Source organism: Onychostoma macrolepis, chromosome 07 (assembly GCF_012432095.1).
Source record: "Onychostoma macrolepis isolate SWU-2019 chromosome 07, ASM1243209v1, whole genome shotgun sequence".
Classification (NCBI taxonomy): domain Eukaryota; kingdom Metazoa; phylum Chordata; class Actinopteri; order Cypriniformes; family Cyprinidae; genus Onychostoma; species Onychostoma macrolepis.
Window position 1 is genome coordinate 12,968,698 of NC_081161.1, and position 22,525 is coordinate 12,991,222.

A 22,525-nucleotide genomic window follows, 5' to 3' on the forward strand; every position below is an offset into this window, starting at 1 on the left:
TTTCTCCATTCTGTCACAGAGTTTTGGTTCCTTGCTGCTATCGCCTCTGGCTTGCTCAGTTGGGGACACTTAATTTCTAGCGATTATCGCCGATTTGATTGCACAGATACTATTTAAACTAAACTGAGCTAGACAATGACATCTCTGAATTCAATAATGAAATGCCTTAAACACTCAATTTTCAGTTAAATCTTATCATTATACATTACTGACACTCTATCCTCCAATTTGATACTGTTAAGTCCTTTGACACAATCTGTATTGTTAAAAGCGCTATATAAATAAAGGTGACTTGACTTGACTTGACATTTGTTTAGTGCCAGTGGTCCTCTCTGAATACTGTTGCCAGGTTTTATAATCTGGATGTGTCATCACTTCGATAACAATCCTGTGTGTGTGTGTGTGCGAACGGATCAATCACTGGCTGTACACCAGTGCTTCGGAAGGAGTAAGGGAAGTAGAAGGACCTCAGGGACCACCAAACTTGGTACCCCTGGGACCACTGTAACCACTGGACTTGGGACCACTGAGTTAGGGTGCTCTGGGACCACTGGATTTGGGACCGCAGCAAACCGTGGCGGGCCTAGCTCCACTGCCTGAGGCGCACAGTTTCAACTCAGAGTTGGTTGAACCTCCTTATTGAAATGGGCCCCAGGGCAGGCTACAGAACTAATACTAATCTGAGGAAGACATATTGTTTTCGGTTGCTTAGTTTCCTTAATTTTGTATCATGGCTTGTGTGACGCTGAATTGTAATACTGGGTTTACCCTCATACGTCACATTCCAGGATTCCCCAACGTCGCTTAACGTGAAAAACGAATACAGTGATATAAAGAGACCTCAGAGGCAAGCAAATGAGGCCAGAAGAATACAACGTGTTGCATTTTCTTTATAATCGCTTTTTCTAACGCCATAAAGCTAGTTTTAGGTTTGTTGTTCGCTGGACATTCGATTTCCTTTGCCACTGATCTATAGATGAATCATGTGTAAACCCTCTATGCATAATTATGCTACAAGTTGTGAGAGTTATTTATTCATGTGATTGCAAAGCTGAATTTTTAGTGCTGCCAAAAATATTTAATATTTGCAAAATTTTTATGGAAATTGTGAAACCTTTTTTCCAGATTCTTTGATGACTATAAAGTTCAAAACAACAGCATTTATTTGAAGTAGAATGTTTTGTAACAATCCATAAGTCTTTACTGTCTCTTCCAATCAATTTAATGCATCCTTGCTGAAAACAAAAGTATTAATTTCTTTTAAATAGGTAAAAAAAAAAAAAAGTTCTATCTTCTTAAGCGGAAACAGGTTTCCATGATTTGTGAAATGTTGATTACTTAAACTGTACAGTACCTTCTGTCCTGGAGGGCCCTCAGGTCCCTGAAAAGAGAAAATGGTAAAAAGGAGTTAAAACGTACCAAAATGAACCAACTAAACCAGATCAATTCTGTATATAAAGGAACAATCTTCTACACTGTAATGTGCTTTAACTTTTTCTGCTAAATAACTAGTGTGACTGTTTAATGAGACCTGAATGATATTGATATTCAAAATCTGTTTTCTTAATAACCTTGCCACAATGTCATTTTTCAATATATTACACTGAGCACAAGAAAGTAGCAAGCCTTTGGAGTGTGTCCTTAAATCTAAGTCCAAAAACAAAAGCCATTTCTTTGTATGACTGCTTTAAGCATAGACCCCAAAATTTGTTGGTGTCTGTTTACTGGCAGGCAGAGAAACCAGTCTTATGCAAATTACCGCTCAAATTAACCACCTGGTTAACACAACAAAGCATTGCCATAACAGATATATTAAATTGTTATGCAAAATAAGCATCACATCAGGTCATAAAAACAAGAATAATATGAAGCCTAGATTTGCCCTCAGATATTTGGCCATGTGACAGAGGTTGATCAGAGGCACAAAAACACATTACAGGGCTTGGCCTGAGCTGTGAAAGGGCGCCATGCCTCCTCGCTATCCTAGAACAAACATAACACTAAAACACATGCTCATCTGGCTTGGCTGGAAGGGCATTTGGCTCGCCACAGCAGTGCTCACTTTACCAGATCCAAAAGCTCCTCTGATTATCCCCCTTTATATAGCATCACTGTGCCTGCAACATGATGTCAGGGTTTTATTGGTGTACCTGTTCTACCTTTTGGTAGATGTCAGAAACACACAATTCTGTAGGCAAAAAATAGGTTTATCCACTAATGGCTGTTAAAAATAAAGTGCATATTTTTGACAAACTGAACATATAAATTGGCAAATTATTTTTTTTGGAATGCTCGTAACTATGAATGTAAAAATAATGACAAATGTATTTAAAATAACAAGTGTGTTGAATTACACTATTTGAAAAAAAAGTGCATTGCATTAACAGTGCTTGCATTTTTAGGTGCTGAAATTCAACATGGTTGTATATTTTAAGATGTGAACATTTCAAATCCAAAACATTTCACACATTTTTATTATTAAATTTTCAATAATCCATATTCATCTTTCAGACTTCACTTCTATCCATTTTATTTTGCTTTACAAATTAGCTTCCACAAAATCATTTGTTAAAATTCGGCAGAATATTCAACACTGCACATTCGGGAGCTGCTGGAATAGCACTAGAGTACCTATGCATAATCTGCATCTACTGTTAGTCACTCACCAAACAGGTGGTGCAAGCAGATGTCGACGAAGACCAAAGCAACAGGTAGAGCAAGTCATTTATTAAAAAAACAAAAAAACAAAACTGATTTCCAGAAATGCAGCAAATAGTAAGTATATGTTATGATTATCAGGGCCAGTATATATGTGAGGCGATCTGGGAAAACGTTGGGACGTTCTGTCAAAATTTGTCGAATATATATATATTTTTTTTGTGTGTCCTCAATAAGCGTCGTTTTTGAAGAGTGCGCATGTGCATAAATGACTAAGAGAACCCCGGAATATGAGATAAACGGGAACCCGCGATGAATCAAATAAAGCTGCAGTGAGCAAAGTGACATGTATCTGATGCAATGAAGCCACACCCCCTGTGTCTATTGCTCCAAATTAAAGTAGTTTACAGTAAAAGAATCTTTAGAGACAAAATATACTAAATCCTTTGCTACTAATTATTTATTAAATTCATATTATTTGAATTATAATTATTTATAATTCACATAATATATTAAAATAATTATTACCTGAACTGGCAATTAATATTAAACTTACCATTTAAATGAATTTAAATAAATGCATATAAGTTTAAATATATAAAGTATTTAAAATTACTAAATTTCCAAATTTTCTTTGAGCTATTTGTGAAACTAAATAAATTATTAAATTCAGTTGATTTATTTGCATATTCAGATATTTTATTTCTGCTGTCTTATCAACCTCAAACTTTACACATTCAGGTGCACGAGCTCCAGAGTTAATCAGAGAATGTTTATATCAAGCTTTGTCAGCCCGTTGACCTGATCTAAACCAGGTTTTGTCAACTCTAAACCTACTCTGAAACTTAGATTTTGTTCAGCTAGCTTAATGCAACAGGCCACAGGTGGTATATTCAATTCAGTAGCATCTCAGAGATCTCAAATCAATAAATTAGCACCCCAGAATATGAATGCAAGTTATGCAATGCACAAAACTGCATGTGAAGCATAATCAGCATAATCATAATGAGACATAATCAATCAAAAGCTACTGACATGCCACAGTCGCGTTGTGTTCCAGCTGTGGTTCTTATCTTTTTTATGACTATAATAATGCCATATTGCATTACTTTTAATGACATTACCACTAGTAAAAAGTCCTTATGCACTCAAAAAATAACATGTTTGTCTAACTTAATAAAATTCTGCCATCTATTTCCACACAGCTGAACTAATTTATTTGCACATAAATTAGGTTATTTGTCCTGACGAGTAAAATTCATGCTAATTTAATGAGATTAATTTAATATTCTGTGAATGTTCCCTGAACATAATTCACTTTTGTTGATCCAACCAGTGCTGTTGCTGTTCAGACTGGTGCCCTTTTGCAGAGTTGCACGAGTTTACTACATTTTCATGAAAATGTAAAGACCTGTTAGAGTTTAAGTGTTTAATATTTAGCTATTTTGAACATTTAAGAGTTTATAAGCAATATCACACTCGTAGATGTGAGATATGGCTGTATGTCGGCACGGCAGTGATTCGGCCATAGGTCGAGTGCCATAGGTTATCACAGCGTGCTGTATATTGGTACCTACGGCCAAATCACAGCCATGTCTCATGTCTACGAGTGTGATATTGCGTTTATACAACAATTGGATGGCATGAGTGTAAATACTTAAAATAACAATGGAGTGTCTTTAAAAGCTCTCTTTTGAGCAGAACTACTTCATTCCACCACGGATTCAAATCTCAATTTGACAGTTTAACAGCTGAGCCCAAGCCTTTATTACTAATTCGAAAACGTCATTTTAGAACTAGTAACAAAGTATAAGATATCAGTGTACAGAACAGAGAATTTAGAGTGGCGCCATCCCACGCCGTCACCGTGGCGAGCCTGCAGAATTCCCCAGCATACTCGAAGAAAGGGAGATCTTGACGAGCTAGGACAGCGAAACGTGCCGCGGTTTCCATGCCGCGGGAGAAAAGGGGAAAACAAAAAGACTTTGGAAAAACGAAACTAAAATCGGGGAAAAAAGGCACCACTCACTTTCAGTTTGGGTCTGGTATTCTGTCACGTCACGTTCTTATTAATGAAGTTTTCACCAGGAAACATGGAGCACGGGGGTAAGACAAACAATACCAAACAAAGATAGGGAAACACAGGGCTTAAGAACACTAGGAAATCAAACGAGGAAGAACTGAAAGAGGTGAGGAGTAATTAAACACAGACGAAGACTAATGAAGTAATAACAAAGACAGGACCAGGAAACAGGAAGGACCAAATATGGGCATGGGAATAAAACACAAGACAAACACAAGTCTGACACTAAAAGAGTCAGTCACTTATTGATTCTTTATCTGATGGTAGTTGATAGAATCCATGATGACGTGTCTAAACAAGATGTCCAGGGGTGTATTCCAGAAAGCATGGTTAACTTACCGTCAGATAAACCCTGAACTTTCAGTTGATTAACCCCAAACCTTGCTTACTCGAGGTATGTGGTTCCAAAAATGCGTCCGGGAGTAAGTTCATTCAACTCAAGAGTTCGTTCCTGGTTAAGACTCGAGACATTCTCAACAGAGCGACAAATCGACGAGTCAAAATGGAAATGGACGCTAAGAATAAGCGCGCTGTGATGTAGCACTTATGTTTCAACTTAAAGAAAAAATCAGACCAAACTGTTTTGGAAGATCTTTATTTTGTTAATTTACTCCAGTGGCAGTCACATGAAAGGTGCACATTCCATGATGACTGTTATCAGAGTGAAATATTCAGGGTGAAGTTGGACAATCAATGTTTGTATGTTAATGTTCATGTCTCTCTGTCTTACCGGTTCCTGGATCTGCCTAATAGAAGAGGCCCACAAACAGGAAGCCGACTATATGTTACCCTGAAGGGGAGGAGTTTGTCCATTAAGAATGTTTAGGCCTAAATTACATGAATGGTAATATGTTTGATGCTTTTCAAGTTAATCATATAACTTGTTAGAGGTGATGATTATTAAGGTGCTGTCTGTAAGCTTATAAATCCTCTGTAACTTGGATAATGTACAGTTAGTAACTGATGAGGGGTTACGATTGGTCAGTTTGAAAATGAAGGAGGAGATTAAAAATATAAAAGAACAGAGGAATGTTTGGAAGAGAGAGAGAGAGAGAGAGAGAGAGGGAGAGAGGGAGAGGAGGTGTTTGTTGGACAAGTAGCCAACTGTGTATCCTATTTTTGTTATGAATTGAGTTGTATTTTGAACTGTTTATTTTTGTTAGTTTGTTTTCTTTTCTTTTATCCTTGTTTTTTCTTGAGTAATTTTTTTATTTACAATGGACATTTTGCTATGGCCCTTGTTACACCTTTTTGGAATTTGTGGCACTTGGAATTAAAAACTATTTTTCCATGGACATTTCTGGAGATTTTTTTTTTTTTGTTTAGCCACTGCACCGACCATCCTACCACACGCGCGATACTGCTTCTTTCTTCTTTTTCTGTTCAAAGGTCATGTAGGCCTTATGCTTAGTGCATATCGCCACCTAATTGATGGTTTTGCAATCATTTTTATTTTTTTTCCGTTTAATCTTTAATCCTTGAGAATAAGAATTATATTGTTTGTTTGATGCTAATTATATATTAAGTCATATCAGATATGTATTTTTATTATAGAAATACACTATAGAAAATGCAGATCCATGTGTGAGATGATAATATAAAATGTAATATATATATATAGTAGGCTATATACATAACTGTATTGTAATAATATATAATGTTGTGCGCTATCTGTTACGCCCACTGAAGGCTCGTCAGTAGATCATACATGCTCTGATAGCGCTGAAGTGAACTAACCCTGGAACATAACCTGCTCCGGAGCAGGTTATCTTCAGAGAGCAAGTTGCTATGGTTACTTACATACCCTGAAAGTAACCTCCGATTTTGGAACCAAAAACGTCTTAGGTTACGTATGTAACCCCAGTTCCTCGAGGGAACAAGACGCTGCGTCCAAGAACGCTAGGGGAATGCCTCCAGCGTGACCGCGCTCTGATACAAATGTAATCTGTCCAAAGGATGGGCGAGATGTCACGGGCGGGTGACGTAATGGCCAGGAAGCATAAAAGCACGTGCGGTGGAACCAGCATCAGCTTCAGGAATGAAGCAACCGCTCATAGGGATTCCGGAAGTATGGCTTCGAGACGCAGCGTCTCGTTCCCTCGAGGAACTGGGGTTACATACGTAACCTAAGACGTTCCTCTTCAGGAACTCGAGCTGCGTGCAAGAACGCTAGGGGAATGAGATCCCCACGCCGCCAGACTGACAAATCCCTGCCTAGTGTGGATGGAGCACAGCTAGGGCGAGAGAAAAAAGGCCACTTGTGGCTAAGGTGAGCGGGGCCTGCGTCCCGAAGGCCAACTTCTGAAGAGTGAGTCTTGATCCCCAAGAGGGGAGAGCAGAGGACTCGAGGCTATGGAATAGCATCCTGATCCACCACATAGCAAACGCTCTCTGGCAGGAGGCCTCAGCCTCTGGAGGGAACATGTACTAGGGGGTGTCTACCCACTGAAAGGTCACCGAGAAGGGCGTGGTAGGCCGGTATAGCCGCCACGTAAACCCTCAGGGTGGAGAGGGTTAACCCTGCGGAGGAACAGGCCCCCACAAACTCCAGAACTGTACCAAACGGGCAGTTGGTTGGGTCGAACTGACAACCTCTGCACCATGAAGTGACACTTCACTTCAGGGTGTACAAGTCCCTTGTGTTGTGGAGAAAACATGTAACTAGGGGGTGCCTACCCACTGAAAGGCCACCGAGAAGGGCGCGGTAGGCCGGTATATCCGCCACGTAAACCCTCAGGGTGGAGTGGGTTAACCCTGCGGAGGAACAGGCCCGCACGAACTCCAGAACTGTACCAATCGGGCAGTTGGCTGGGTCGAGCTGGCGGTCTCCGTACCAGGAAGTGAAAAGTTCCACTTCAAGGCGTATAGTTTCCTCGTTGAGGGAGCTTTGTACTGGAGGAAGGTCTCAACAACCTCGGTTGGGAGACCGGAAGCTATGGGCTGTGCCCCCTCAGGGACCACACCTACAACTTCCAAAGCTCCGGGCGGGGGTGACAGACCCCCGCTTGTGAGAGGAGATCCCTCCTGACGGGAATCTCCCAAGGAGAGCCGTCGAGGAGAGAAATCAGGTCCGAGAACCATACTCGGCCCGGCCAGAACGGTGCTACCAGAAGTAGACTGACCTCGTCCCAGCGCACTCTCGCCAGAACTCCCGGGAGCAGAACGATCGGGGAAAAACGTACAGATGAAGCCTCGGCCACGTCTGTACCATGGCATCCAGCCCCAGTGGATCTGGATGAATTTTGAGAGTACCAGAGGGGACATGCGCTGTGTACTTACCTGAGTAGCGAAGAGGTCCACCTGAGCCTGGCCAAACACTCTCCAAACCCTCGGGGTGAAGCATCCATTCCCCGGGCCTCGGCCCCTGCCTCGACGGGATGTCTGCTCACACAGTTGAACCACTCAGTCAGCAGACTGAAGTTCAAGATGCTCAAACAGGTCGTGTCCCAGATCAGGTCCGAGGACGGGTTTGTCACGATCAATCTAAAAGACGCATACTACCATATCTCCATCCTTCCCACTCACAGGGAGTTCCTGAGGTTTGCTTTCGAGTGCGAAGCTCACCAATATCGGGTTCTTCCCTTCGGCCTAGCACTCACCCCGCACTTTTACAAAGTGTGTGGATGCCGCGTTTGCTCCATTGCGGCTACAAGGCATCCGCATATCCACTTTGGTTGATTCTCGCTCAATCAGAGCAGGTATGTGGTATGTGCCCAGGTATGTGAACTGCTCTCAGCAAGAGGAGTTTGTCCTGGGACCACCCAAGGATCTGGTACGCCAGCCTGTACAGGGGGCGTGAACGCAGACCTCCTCGGTGGTTGATGTAAGAGACCACCGCTGTGTTTTCGGTGCTATCGCGAGAAAGTGTTTCTGTGAAACACCGCCAGCATCTCCAGGCAGTTGATGTGCCACATGAGACGGCGAGTACTCCACAGACTGCGGGCAGGGTGAGGGACACGTCCGTCGCTAGCATACGCAGCGACACGGAGCTCCCAGCACCGGGCCCTGAGACAAGAACCAAGGATGTCTCCACATGTCTAAGGCACGTAGGCACCACCATGTGACCTTGATCATGTGAAGCGGGTTTCCCCCTGGGGAGAACCCCTTGGTCTTGAGCCACCACTGTTGAGTGACTGGCCTTCTTTCACTCTCCTGACTGCCGTGAGGATCGACTCGATCCGAGCAGGGGACACACGTGCCTGCATCGTGGTCGAATCCCACACCACACCAAGATAAGTGGTTCTCTGTAATGGAGAAAGCACACTCTTCTTGGCGTTCAGTCTTAACCCCAAGACTTTCATGTGAGCAAGAACAACATCTCGATGTTGAGCCGCCATCTGCTCTGATTGAGCGAGAATCAACCAAAGTGGATATGCGGATGCCTTGTAGCCACAACGGAGCTAACGTGGCATCCACACACTTTGTAAAAGTGTTGGGTGAGTGCTAGGCCGAAGGGAAGAACCCGATATTGGTGAGCTTCGCTCTCGAAAGCAAACCTCAGGAACTCCCTGTGAGTGGGAAGGATGGAGATATGGAAGTATGCGTCTTTTAGATTGATCGTGACAAACCTGTCCTCGGACCTGATCTGAGACACGACCTGTTTGAGCATCTTGAACTTCAGTCTGCTGACTGAGTGGTTCAACTGATGCAGATCTAAAATGGGACGCCAACCCTCCATCCTTCTTGGGAACTATGAAGTACCGGCTGTAGAACCTGGAATCTCTTTCGAGAGGAGAGACCACCTCGATGGCCTCCTTCCTCAACAGAGTACTCTACTTCTCGTTCCATTACCAGAACCTGCTCGGGGCCCACCAGAGTGGGATTCACCCCGTTGAAACGAGGCGGAGGAGAACCAAACTGGATTCTGTAGCCTCTGTCTGCAGTATGCAGGTCCCATGTAGACACATTTGGCAGTAGTTTTCACGCTGCCAAATAGTCTACTAAGGGAACCAGTCTCTCAAGACTGGCCTCTGGTATAACCAGGGCAGCTAGCTCGGTGTCCTGGAACGGCACGCAGGCAGGAGACGGCCAAACTAGCTGCTCTAGAGACCCCCGAAGGGGTGGCGAGCATCTCAGCTCCGCTACGTTTCCGGGCGGAAGAAACTGAGATGTGTGCTCGCTGGAGATCGCTGTGCCCTGGAACACCGTACGTGGCAGGGTTGGCAGACCGATCTCCTGAGGGCACTGAGGAGAGACGGGCACCGTGTATGCCGCTCTTCCCCAGAGGGGCCGGCCCTCAGAAGTCCTGGGCCATTGGCAGCAGGATGTTTTAGCCAAAGACTATCCAGTGAGAGTGACGGTCCGCAGATGTTTCTTCTGCTAGAAGGCCTCGGCCCGGGAGCGCCACTCTGACTCCAACATACTGGGGAGTACGAGAAGTGACGCTCCCTATATGAGGAGCTGGAACACAGTTGGGGCTGCTCCGCCCAGCAGCCTCTGCTGACCACCTCAACCTCCTCAGAGGAAGAGAGGTAAAACATTGTGCTCTCACTCGAGAAAATCCCAAGTTTTCTTAGGCTCCTTTTACACATACACATCTAACTTCTCCTAGTTAGATGAAATAGATAATTTAATTCCTCAAAATTAAATGAAGAAAAACAACCAGACAAGTAAACACGGTCTGATATGACAAGGATTCATGAAACGAACAAGAATGACATAATGCACACGTTGCCTCGGCAACGCGCGCTGCAGCATTGAGTTCTCACTCAAAGGGGGGGAGAATCGCACCGTGAGCTTCCAGCCCCGAGCGAGAGCGCTAGATCTGGGGATTGCAGGTGGAGGGCGAACCCGTCTCCAACCCGTCCGCCAGTTCTATGTGCGATCCCCGCGATCTCATTTGCCGCCGTGCCTCAGCAGCGGCGGACCGGAACCGCGAGATCATACGGCGGGGAGAAGCACGATCAGCCCCCTTTTTTTTTTTTTTTCTCGAGCCGACAGCGCGAAATCCGTTCCTAAGCAGGGACACTGCAATAATGACAACCTCGTTCATAATAAGCTTGTGCAGACAATGCTCGTGCAAACACTGCGATTTTACAAAGCTCATTGACGCCCTTCACGTCTACCTCCTCGGAGAAAGACAGGCGGAGCGTCGAGCCCTCTCTCTGGGGGGAAGAACCCGCGGGGCTTCCGAACCCAGAGAGCGGGCGCTGGATCTGATGGGAAGGAAGAAGATAGGGGCTTGCCCGTCTTCATTCCCTCCACCTGATCCATCTGCGATCCCCGCGAACGCAGCCGCTGCTCCGCCTCGGCGAAAGCGGGCCGGTAACGCAAGGAACGCAGGTGAAATCTCCCTCCTCAAAGAGAGCCCTCTGAGAGTAAGCATACGCAGCGACAAACGCTCACAAGCGGGCAGTCAGCTCCCTCGAGAGCTGACTTCTGCGTGCTCTGCTCTCAAGCAGACCACACACGGACTGTTAGTGAAAAACACACAGCCTGTAATGCGATCTGCTCTCGCCCAAGTGCTAGTTTCTCTGCACTTTAGACATTGTGGAGCTTATTTCAAGTGACAAACAATACTAAATAAGACTCACAACACAGATCGACAGACACACACAGAGTAGCGGTTGCTGAATGACAAAAGCTGACGCCGGTTCCACCGCACATGCTTTTATGCTTCCTGGCCATTATGTCACCCGCCTGTGACGTCTCGCCCATCCTTTGGACAGATTACATTTGTATCAAAGCGCGGTCACGCTGGAGGAGTTCCCCTAGCGTTCTTGGACGCAGCTCAAGTTCCTTAAGAGGAACTGAGGTTATCCGCTCACTTATCCTCAAACATACCCGGGTATGTCACATAACCTGCTTTGGGAATACACCCCAGGACCTCCAGCAGAAATATATAGGCCCACAACGTCAAAAATACAGCAGTATATTTCATTGTACACATGGGATACTTTTTATCCCTGTGTTCACCAAACCCATCTTGAGTGTTTGCTGCTAAAAAAAATAGTTTTTTAGTTTCATCTGACCGTAGAAGCCAGTCCCATTTGAAGTTCCAGTCGTGTCTGATAACTGAATATGCTGGAGTTTGTTTTTGGAATGAGCTAGGAGAATTTTTCTTGAAACCCTCTGAAAGATTATTTGTTTTTAATTAACTTTAGTCAAATGCATTTGCAATCAACTGTAGCCAGCTGTACTTTTGTTTACAAAAGTGTGAACCAAATGGCCCATATAATTAGCCTCTTAGGTCAACATCAGGTCAATGAATCATGGGCTTAGGCCTTTTTGGCTTAGGCCTTTCTCTTGAGTCTGTAGGAACCTTTTAAATGATTTAGTTAATTCTCCTGAGACTGTTGGAGCTATAGAAAAAGTGTTTATAGCTAGGTCCTGTTCTCTTGAGTCTGTAAGAATCATTTTAGAGGTTTAGTCCGTTCATCAAGAGATTGTAGAAGCAGAGGCTTGGTCCTTTCTCTTTTTGTCTGTAGGAATTGTATAAAAAAACAATTTGTCCGTTGACTGTAGGAGCCTTGGAAATAATTGAGACTTATGTTGCTGCAAGAATTGTGAATTCTTGACTGGGTGCTAATTCAGTAGCCACAAAGAAGATTGAGGAACAACAATGTTATAATCTGGTAGGAGAAAGTGAAAGCAGTTCAACTGGGAGTCCTGATGACAGTGATGTTGAACTTGACACACACGCTCATGTCACTAAGGATAAGGTAAAGGTTAGACTTGCTCCTGTAATTGTCAAGAACAGAAAGACTGGAATTGATGTTGAAAATGAGTCAAACCCGAATTATAAAAAAAAAACTGTTAAAAAATATGTTCCATGTAAGACATACCAGCCAACTACACCGGAGCAAGTTATTGCCAAGTATTTGCCAGATGTGTACAAACAACCATGGAGAGTCTGGCAAGTTATACAACACCTGTAGAAAATCTACACCTTACATCCATTAGACAGGGCAATGATAATTAACATCAATCTAAGGTACAATGATCAAAAAAAGTTGACAAAAAGTGTTGAAACCAAGGTAGGCGAGTCTCAGGAAAACACTGAGGCTGGATGGGAAGCTGTACAAACCTTTAATTGTTAATTGGGCTAAAATTACTTCCTGTATGCAGAAAACAGGAGAGAGTTTTGTAGAATATGAAGAACAATTCAGACAGATTTGGTTGGAACATGCTGGTTTAAATGGCAGTGAGGATCTGGGCAAGGATACTAACATGCCTCTAAAAACTGCTTTTGTAAATGGACTGAAACCTGAAATTTCAAAAGCCCTAAAAATCTGATATGATGACTGGGACAGCATTGGAACAGCTTTCAATCAGATTGTTGAGTCGTCAGTAAAAATTGAAAGGACATATGAAGTCAAACTCAGAGCTCTGCAATCTAGATCCTCAACATACAGTTACAAGAGCACAGAGAATGATCTTCAAGAAAAAGGAGGACGGAGATACACAAAGACAAAACCACAACGACAAGGAATATGTAATTATTGCAACAAAGAAGGACACTGGTTTTGTGAATGCAAAATAAGACTGAGATGAAAATAAAGATGTGAATGACTTGGAAAAGAGATTTCAGCAGCTTAAAAATCTGATAAATCTGATAAATCTGCAAAAATAAATGATTCTGATATCCATTTTTTACTGGATACCGGAGCAGAGTTAACGGTCATACCTACATCTTTGGCCAACCAGATTGAACTTTCACTGAGTCAGGAGCACATCATCGCAAACGGAGCGGGGGTATCACTCTGTGGAAAGTGGAAACCAAAGTTTGGGTAGGACAAACTACACAGCCTTTATTAGGGCTTGATGTATTGTTGAAATTCAACTCATCTGTAACTTTTGAAGACGGCAAAGCAACTTGGAACTTGAGGAGGCTTGAAAAGACTGATTTGCAATGGCATAGTATCTGGTCAGAAGATAAAGATGACTGTGGATTGCTACAAATGACACCAGTATCATTCACTGGGAGGACACCACCAAGCACAAAACAATACCCTGTCAGCAAAGAATCTATCCAGGGAATTCTTCCAATTGTTCAACAGCTAGAGAAATGTGGCATTTTGAAGAAAACTCAAAGTACATCCAACAGCCCAACTTGGCCTATAAGAAAAGCTAATGGCACATGGACACTGACAGTAGACTACAGAGAAGCTAACAAATGTGTAGATAAACTGACATCTCTAGTAGCTAACCCTGCTACCATTTTTAACACCTTGAAACCAGAACATGAATGGTTCACTGTGATTGACGTGGCTAATGGCTTTTGGTCAGTGCCCTTGGCAGAGTGTCAGCCCTGGCTAGCTTTTACTGTTGATGGACAACGTTTTCAACAAGGGTTCCACAAGGGTTCCACAACAGCCCTACTGTCTACCATCAAGCTCTCAGAACACATTTAACATCTCCAGAAATGCCAAATGTGACATCGGAGGTCATACAATATGTGGATGATGTACTCATTGCCTCAGAGACTGCACAATAAAATGAGAAGGATGTCAGAACTCTTTTGGATCATCTAAGCTCTAAAAGTCATAAAGCAAGTTTAGAAAAGGCTCAGATTATGCAGAAAGAAGTGATCTATTTAGGACAGAAGATATCCAAGGGTGAAAGAACAATAACCCAAGATAGAACTAAGGCAATTAAAGAAACCCCTGAACCTACAACAGTTCAAGAACTAAGAAAGTTTTTAGGACTCTGTAACTACAACAGATCTTGGGTAGACTCATATACAGAAATTGCCCAGCCACTTTATGACTTGCTAAAGGGAAATCCACATTCCAAAGAAAACATCACACTCACTGAAGAAGCACGTACAGCCTTTCAGAAGCTAAAAAATGCGTTAAGTGAAGCACCTGCCATCAGAATACCTGACACAGGTAGACCTTTCACCATGTTTGTGAATGAGAAAGATGGATATATGACAGCCATGCTAACACAAGAACATGGGGGTGAGCAGAGACCAGTGGGTTACTACTCAGAAAAATTGATAATGTAGCTTTAGGCTTTGGACCCTGTCTGAGAGCAGTGCAAGCAGTTTACCTGGCAGTTGGACTGGTTTCTAGTCTGACACTTGATCAAAAATTGATTGTCAAATGTCCACATGCAGTACATGCTCTACTAACAATGCACAGAGCTTCACAAGTAACAGCAAGCCGATGGGGAAATTGGCTGGCAGTACTAGAAGCAAGTAACATTGTAATTGAGAAAGCCAGTGTCTCTAATCCCTCCACCATGATGATAGCGGCAGAAATTTATGAAGATGATCACAAGTGTGAAGAGATTGTCACCACTTTAGAAACTGATAAACATATCAAAGAAACTCCACTGCAAAACCCTGACTTGGTTCTCTTCACTGATGGACCATCAACTTGTGAGATGAGGGTGAGAAAAGCTGGATGGTCTGTAACATCAGACACTGAAGTTTTGGCAAAAGGATCAATGCCTCCAGGAACATCAGCTCAACCAGCAGAACTTAAGGCCCTGATTGAAGCATGCAAACTAGCCCAAGATAAAACAGCAAACATATACACAGATTCTAGATATGGATTCGCTGTTGTTCATGATTTTGGACAGTTGTAGAGACAAAGAGGATTCATGACTGCAGCTGGGACACCTGTAAAAAATGGACAACTTGTTAAAGAACTTCTAGAAGCTCTTCAGTTACTAAATGAAATCACTATTCTTAAGGTAAAAGCACACACAAAAGACACAACAACTGAAGCCAAAGGCAATGCCCTAGAAGACTATGCTGCTAAACATGCTTCAAAAGAGAGGAGTGTTGAGATAGTATTATTAAGATACATGGGAAAAGATAAACAAACTGTTTCAGACATCAAAGAAATGCAGAGTAAATCCCCAAGAGAAGAAATATGGTCATGGATGGAAAATGGAGCAAAACTACATGATGATAATATTTGGCGATATGATACACGAACAGTTGCTCCTGAATGTCTTTTGCCCTATTTAGCCACTCAAATTCATTCATTGGGCCATGTAGGTGATGACAAAATGATCTACAGATTCAATCAAGTGTAGTGGAATCCCAAGTTCCGCATAAAAGCACGTCATGTCACTAGAAACTGCATCACATGTGAAAAAAAAAACAATCCAGGAGCCAGAATCCAGACTCCAGCTGTGGCAACACCAGCTCCACCTGGTCCATTCAGACAACATTAGATGGACTACATAACGGGATAATGGGAGATAATGGGAGATTTCAGGATGTGCTAAATTTTCAAGATGGGTTGAAGCATTCCCAACAAAACATGGCACATCAACACACACAGCCAAAACACTAGTCAAGGACATTATTCCAAGGTGGGGTCACAAAGAATGTAATAGATTCTGACCAAGGAACACACTATACAGCTGCAGTGTGCAAGGAAGTATGTAGAATGTTGAACATTCAATGGTCATTACATTGCCCTTACAGGCCACAAGCCACAGGACAAACAGAGAGGATGAATCGAATCATAAAGGAACGATTATCAAAATGTCATCAGGATGGAATTGCCTGGCCGGGTCTGGAAAGAATAAGTGGATTCATGTGAACCATTGCAAATTAGCTAATCCACCTAGAGGAGAGGGATAGGTGGCAGTGGTGTTTATCAGAGTCCATACACGGCAGGACTAAAGTTTTTAGGCTTTAGCTTGTTGCCTGAGGATGAAGATCACACTATTACTGAAAAACACTGTAGGGTCCTGCCAGATTAAATAGGGTCAGTTTTAGCTGTAGAAAGTAGTAACTGCTCAAATCTAAGTGCTATGGCAAAATATGTTTTTCTTTCCTTCTTGCGTGTTGCAGGTCTTCAGTGGTCCTAAGGATCTACACCATTCCGCACACTATCTGCCCAATCAGGTATCTAGGTGACAGTTTATAGTTCTTGAGAGTATGGTATCTCTTATTGCATGGCACAGTGCACATACCTACCCCACACTGACTGCACCTGTACTGTCTGCCGGCGGCCCTTTGAGCGTGCACGATCAGAAAAAAAAGACGCAATCTGGCTGATCATCAGCAACGCTATGCCTCTCCTATGGACACTAAGACCACGTCCACCCCTGCCACCCCCATCCCCGTTGGGCAAAGGGTCCAAATGATCACTTGATGGTGCTTCGTGAACACTCTCGCCTTGCGCGGCAGCGCCATTGCGCATGCAAAGATGTACCGGGAGATGCGCGATCATTAGACGGCCGATCGTCATTTTCAAAAGGCAAATATTCCCCTTCAGAGTCAGAATAGGCGAATAACATTTGCAGCACATCCTCACGGTACAACTTTTTATTAGCCATTTGGCGATTTTCTCTCACAAATCTCACAATTTATTCAGACGCTATGAACTGAACTGCTTCCGCATCAATGACACGATAGCTCACTTGCTCTGCTATTCCTCGAACAATTTTGGTCTAGAATCGAAGTACTACATGTCTGCCATCTAGTGGTAGGGAATACAAATGAGATATTACACTATATTAGGAACTACAGTCTATTTAATGATGTATGACGTCTTGTCGCAATTTTGCGACTTTGGCGCTTAGAGGGTTAATTGCCTTGCAAAACAGAGCAGCACTGGATTATCTACTATCTGCACAAGGTGGGACCTGGAAAATTATTGGAATACTGTAGAGTGCTGTTCTTACATTCCCAATAATAATGAAGATTTGCAGACAGTGATTTCTAACATTCATAATGTCTCCAGGGTAGTACACGAAATATCAACAATTTCAAGTTCTGGCTTCTTCAACTGGATAACAAAAGGCCAAAGGAACCTTTTCATAGTACCCGAACTAATTGTGGAACTACCCACTTTTTGGCGTGTTCGCACCACGGGAACTAGGAACTGTTTTAGTTCCCGGAACTCCGTTTGGAGGAACTAATTAGCTCCTACTTCAGAGTAGGGTCTAAAACAGTTCCATAGGAACTATCGTGACGTAAGTGTACGCCGATTGGCTAAACGCGTACGAAAACGCCCTCACCCGCCATGATTTAAAACGGCGTGTAAACACATACTATGTAAACATCACAAGAATGGAGAACAGCGATAGATGGACGGACGCTGAAGTGCAGGCACTTTTGAACATTTTGAACTCCTTTCCGATCTTTCAATCGCTTGACGTATAAGTTACGTCGACATTCCATGTACATTATTGTGAACCCCGCAAGACACAACAACCACACACCTCCGATCACAGCATCCTCCATCCTCCTGTTGTTAACATTGTTCTTCTTTGTTTTCGTTGTTGAACGCCGCACACAAATGACGTCGCTGTCGACCGGCTTACGTCACTTCTTACTACCCACTGTCGGTGCGAATGCAACCCTTTAAATGGTACTGGGAAATAGTTCACGCAAAATCGTCCCAGTACTTTAGTACTGTACTTTTAGTTCTGGAACTAAAGCGGTGCGAAAGGGGCTAAAATATGTAGGAGACCTAGGAAAAACAGCAGTTGAGTACATTTTCTTAGCCTTAATTGGGTTGACTCTGTTCACCGTACTGATTAAAGGAATGAAAATCATAGTAATTAAATGAATTTGCAGTACAACTAAGAAGGATAAAGCACAGGATATTGATAGAACATCAGCAGCACATCTAATCTAAGCCATTTACTGTACAGTTTGTGATGACCTAGCATCAATTGTCATGAATTATTGTAACTTTTATTGCAAGCAGGAACCTGTATACAGCATGTGTACATGATTACTAAAATGATAACTATTTGTTTTTATGTTTTTTTTTATTATGTGTGATCAAAAATGATCAAATGGGGGATTGAAATATTATTTGTTTTTAATTAACTTTAGTCAAATGTATTTGCAATCAACTGTAGTCAGCTGTTCTTATGTTTATGTATTTAAGTGTGAACCAAATGGCCCATATAATTAGACTCTTAGGTCATATCAGGTCATCATAAGGTTACACTATCATTGGCTCTCCATGGGGTGTTATTGTATTGTTTGTAGCACATTTTTTTTTTTATCAGGTATAAAGGTCTGGTCTCACAGACAGTACCTTAGGTTAAGATTGTTTGAAGGATGACATGCTAACATCACTGCTGAAGAACTGCTACACTGCTACCTTCAATAAATTATTCTCCCCGAAAAGAACTTTGGTCAAGCTTACTTATTTTATATACTTATTTTTCTGCAGTTTTCAAGCTGTGGTCCTTGGAGAGTCTTTAGCCACTCAAACTCTCCTTCTCACCATGCATTATGACGATAAAGACACACGTCCTCTTCCAGGCAGTTTCGTAACATTTTATGTTGATTGGAAATTATTAATTATTACCCTGATCGTGGAAATGGGAATTTTCACTGTTCTAGTTCTTTTCTTAAAGCCACTTCACTAATTTGTGAATCTCAATTATCTTTTGCTGCACATCAGAAATGTATTCTTTGGTTTTTCTCATTGTGATGGATGATTAAGGGAATTTGGGCTTTGTTTTCCCTCCTATTTATATTTCGGTGAAACAGGAAGCCATGGCTGGATAATTTCATGTTCATAATCACCCTGGAGTGCTCAAAATTGTTAATATGAATGGGAATGTACTTCAGAGATATTTTACTCATAAGAATTTCTAGGGGTGCCAATAATTTTGTCCAACGTGTATTTGAGAAAAACATTTATTTCATAATGATATTTCCCCCCATTTTGAATTCTTATTATCCAATGAAAGGTTAGATTTTTGTGAATTTTTTAAATAAAAGATCAAAAGGATTAACAATGCAGATTCATTTTCACAGCCTTGTTTGATCATATTTACCAAGGGTGCCGATATTTTTGGCCATGACTGTATATATATACAGTGTGTATGGAAAGTATTCCAACCAACCACATCCACTGCTAAAACTCCCATCTTCTCCTTCTGTCCCCTGACGGAGGCTGAAGTATCCAAACTTCTCCTCTCCAACCATCCTACAACATGTCCTCTTGACCCAATCCCCTCACACCTTCTGCAAGCAATCTCTCCCACGCTCTTACCGGCACTCACACACATCATCCCTCCTCACAGGCATCTTCCCCACTGCGTTCAAGCAGGCTCGGGTAACCCCACTGCTCAAAAAACCTACATTAAACACTTCTCTTATAGAAAACTATAGACCTGTCTCTCTCCTTCCATTCATAGCGAAAACACTTGAACGTGTTGTCTTCAACCAGGTCTCATTGTTTCTTTCACAGAACAACAAACTGGATGCTAAACAGTCAGGTTTCAGGAGTGGCCATTCAACTGAGACTGCGCTTCTCTCGGTCACTGAAGCCCTGGGAATTGCAAAAGCCCATTCCAAATCATCAGTCCTCTTTCTGCTGGATCTATCTGCCACGTTTGACACTGTCAATCATCAGATACTCCTCTCCACCCTCTCATCACTGGGCATCGCTGGAATTCCACTTCGCTGGTTTGAATCCTATCTCACTGGTAGGTCTTTCAGGGTGGCCTGGGGAGGGGAAGTATCCAAAGCACATACACTGTTCACTGGGGTTCCTCAGGGATCGGTTCTTGGACCCCTCCTCTTCTCCACATACACTACATCACTGGGTCCCATCATACAGGCACATGGATTCTCCTACCACTGCTATGCTGATGACACACAGCTCTATCTCTCCTTTCAACCAGATGATCCAACGGTAGCTGCAAGGATCTCAGGTTGCCTGGCGGACATCTCGGCATGGATGAAAGAACATCACCTTCAGCTCAACCTGGCAAAGACTGAGCTTCTTGTCTTTCCCGCCGCTCCAACTCTACAGCATGACATCACGATCCAGTTAGGTTCATCAACAATTACCCCATCAACTTCGGTCAGATATCTTGGTGTAATCTTTGATGACCAGCTGACCTTCAAAGACCACATTGCAAAGACTGCTCGATCTTGCAGGTTTGCACTACACAACATCAGAAAGATCAGGCCCTTTCTGACGGAGCATGCTGCACAACTTCTTGTCCAGGCCCTTGTCATTTCTAGGCTGGACTACTGCAATGCTCTTCTGGCTGGACTTTCATCAAACACAGTCAAACCTCTACAAATGATTCAGAATGCGGCGGCACGACTGGTCTTCAAGGAACCCAAAAGAGCCCATGTCACACCTCTCTTTATCTCATTGCATTGGCTGCCAATCGCAGCTCGCATCAACAACCACAGGCTCAGCACCCGCCTACATGCACTCACTATTAAGAATCTACATCCCCTCCAGAAATCTGAGATCTGCTAGTGAGCGACGCCTCGTGGTACCATCACAAAGAGGCTCAAAATCACTCTCCAGAACATTCTCGTTCACCATTCCTGGCTGGTGGAATGATCTTCCCACCCATATTCGGAGTGCTGGAGCCCTGTCAATCTTCAAGCAACAGCTGAAAACTCATCTCTTTCGACACTACTTGACTTCACCCTACACATAAAAAAAAGTTACAAGCACTTCGTTTGTCGGATTGCCTCTTCAAGATGAATCGCTTTATGTATTCCCCAATTGTAAGTCGCTTTGGATAAAAGCGTCTGCAAAATGACTAAATGTAAATGTAAATGTAATGTATTCAGACACCCCTTAAATTTTTCATTCTTTGTTATATTGCAGCCATTTGCTAAAATCATTTAAGTTCATTTTTTCCCTCATTAATGTACACACAGCACCCCATACTGACAGAAAAACACAGAATTGTTGACATTTATGCAGATTTATTAAAAAAGAAAAACTGAAATATCACATGGTCCTAAGTATTCAGACCCTTTGCTCAGTATTTAGTAGAAGCACCCTTTTGATCTAATACAGCCATGAGTCTTTTGGGGAAAAATGCAACAAGTTTTTCACACCTGGATTTGGGGATCCTCTGCCATTCCTCCTTGCAGATCCTCTCCAGTTCTGTCAGGTTGGATGGTAAACGTTGGTGGACAGCCATTTTTAGGTCTCTCCAGAGATGCTCAATTGGGTCTAAGTCAGGGCTCTGGCTGGGCCATTCAAGAACAGTCACGGAATTGTTGTGAAGCCACTCCTTCATTATTTTAGCTTTGTGCTTAGGGTCATTGTCTTGTTGGAAGGTAAACCTTCAGCCCAGTCTGAGGTCCTGAGCACTCTGGAGAAGGTTTTCGTCCAGGATATCCCTGTACTTGGCCGCATTCATCTTTCCCTCGATTGCAACCAGTCGTCCTGTCCCTGCAGCTGAAAAACACCCCCACAGCATGATGCTGCCACCACCATGCTTCACTGTTGGGACTGTATTGGACAGATGATGAGCAGTGCCTGGTTTTCTCCACACATACCGCTTAGAATTAAGGCCAAAAAGTTCTATCTTGGTCTCATCAGACCAGAGAATCTTATTTCTCACCATCTTGGAGACCTTCAGGTGTTTTTTAGCAAACTCCATGCAGGCTTTCGTGTGTCTTGCACTGAGGAGAGGCTTCCGTCGGGCCACTCTGCCATAAAGCCCCGACTGGTGGAGGGCTGCAGTGATGGTTGACTTTCCACAACTTTCTACCATCTCCCGACTGCATCTCTGGAGCTCAGCCACAGTGATCTTTGGGTTCTTCTTTACCTCTCTCACCAAGGCTCTTCTCCCCCAATAGCTCAGTTTGGCCAGACGGCCAGCTCTAGGAAGGGTTCTGGTCATCCCAAACGTCTTCCATTTAAGGATTATGGAGGCCACTGTGCTCTTAGGAACCTTAACCCTTATGTGCTGTTGGGGACGTTTTCGTGAACTATGGGGTGCTGTTGAGTCTTAATTTGGCCACAACTTTCTCTGTGTTTCAGCAAATGGAATGATTTTTGGTGACAAATCTTATTTTTACACACATTTTGGGAAAATGCTTTGAAAATTTTCAAAAACTCAACCATACACTGTGGG

The 22,525-nt window shown here is 43.0% G+C and overlaps 1 protein-coding gene across 3 annotated transcripts in view; it reads right to left on the reverse strand.

The window, feature by feature from the left end:
- Positions 1-22,525, reverse strand: part of LOC131543604 (collagen alpha-1(XXV) chain) — a 471,411-nt gene that overhangs the window by 120,355 nt on the left and 328,531 nt on the right. For all 3 annotated transcript variants that reach the window (XM_058781122.1, XM_058781121.1, XM_058781120.1), the window contains one exon: positions 1,355-1,381. In XM_058781122.1, coding sequence (XP_058637105.1) covers positions 1,355-1,381 — 27 coding nt within the window. The remainder of the gene's footprint in view (positions 1-1,354; positions 1,382-22,525) is intronic.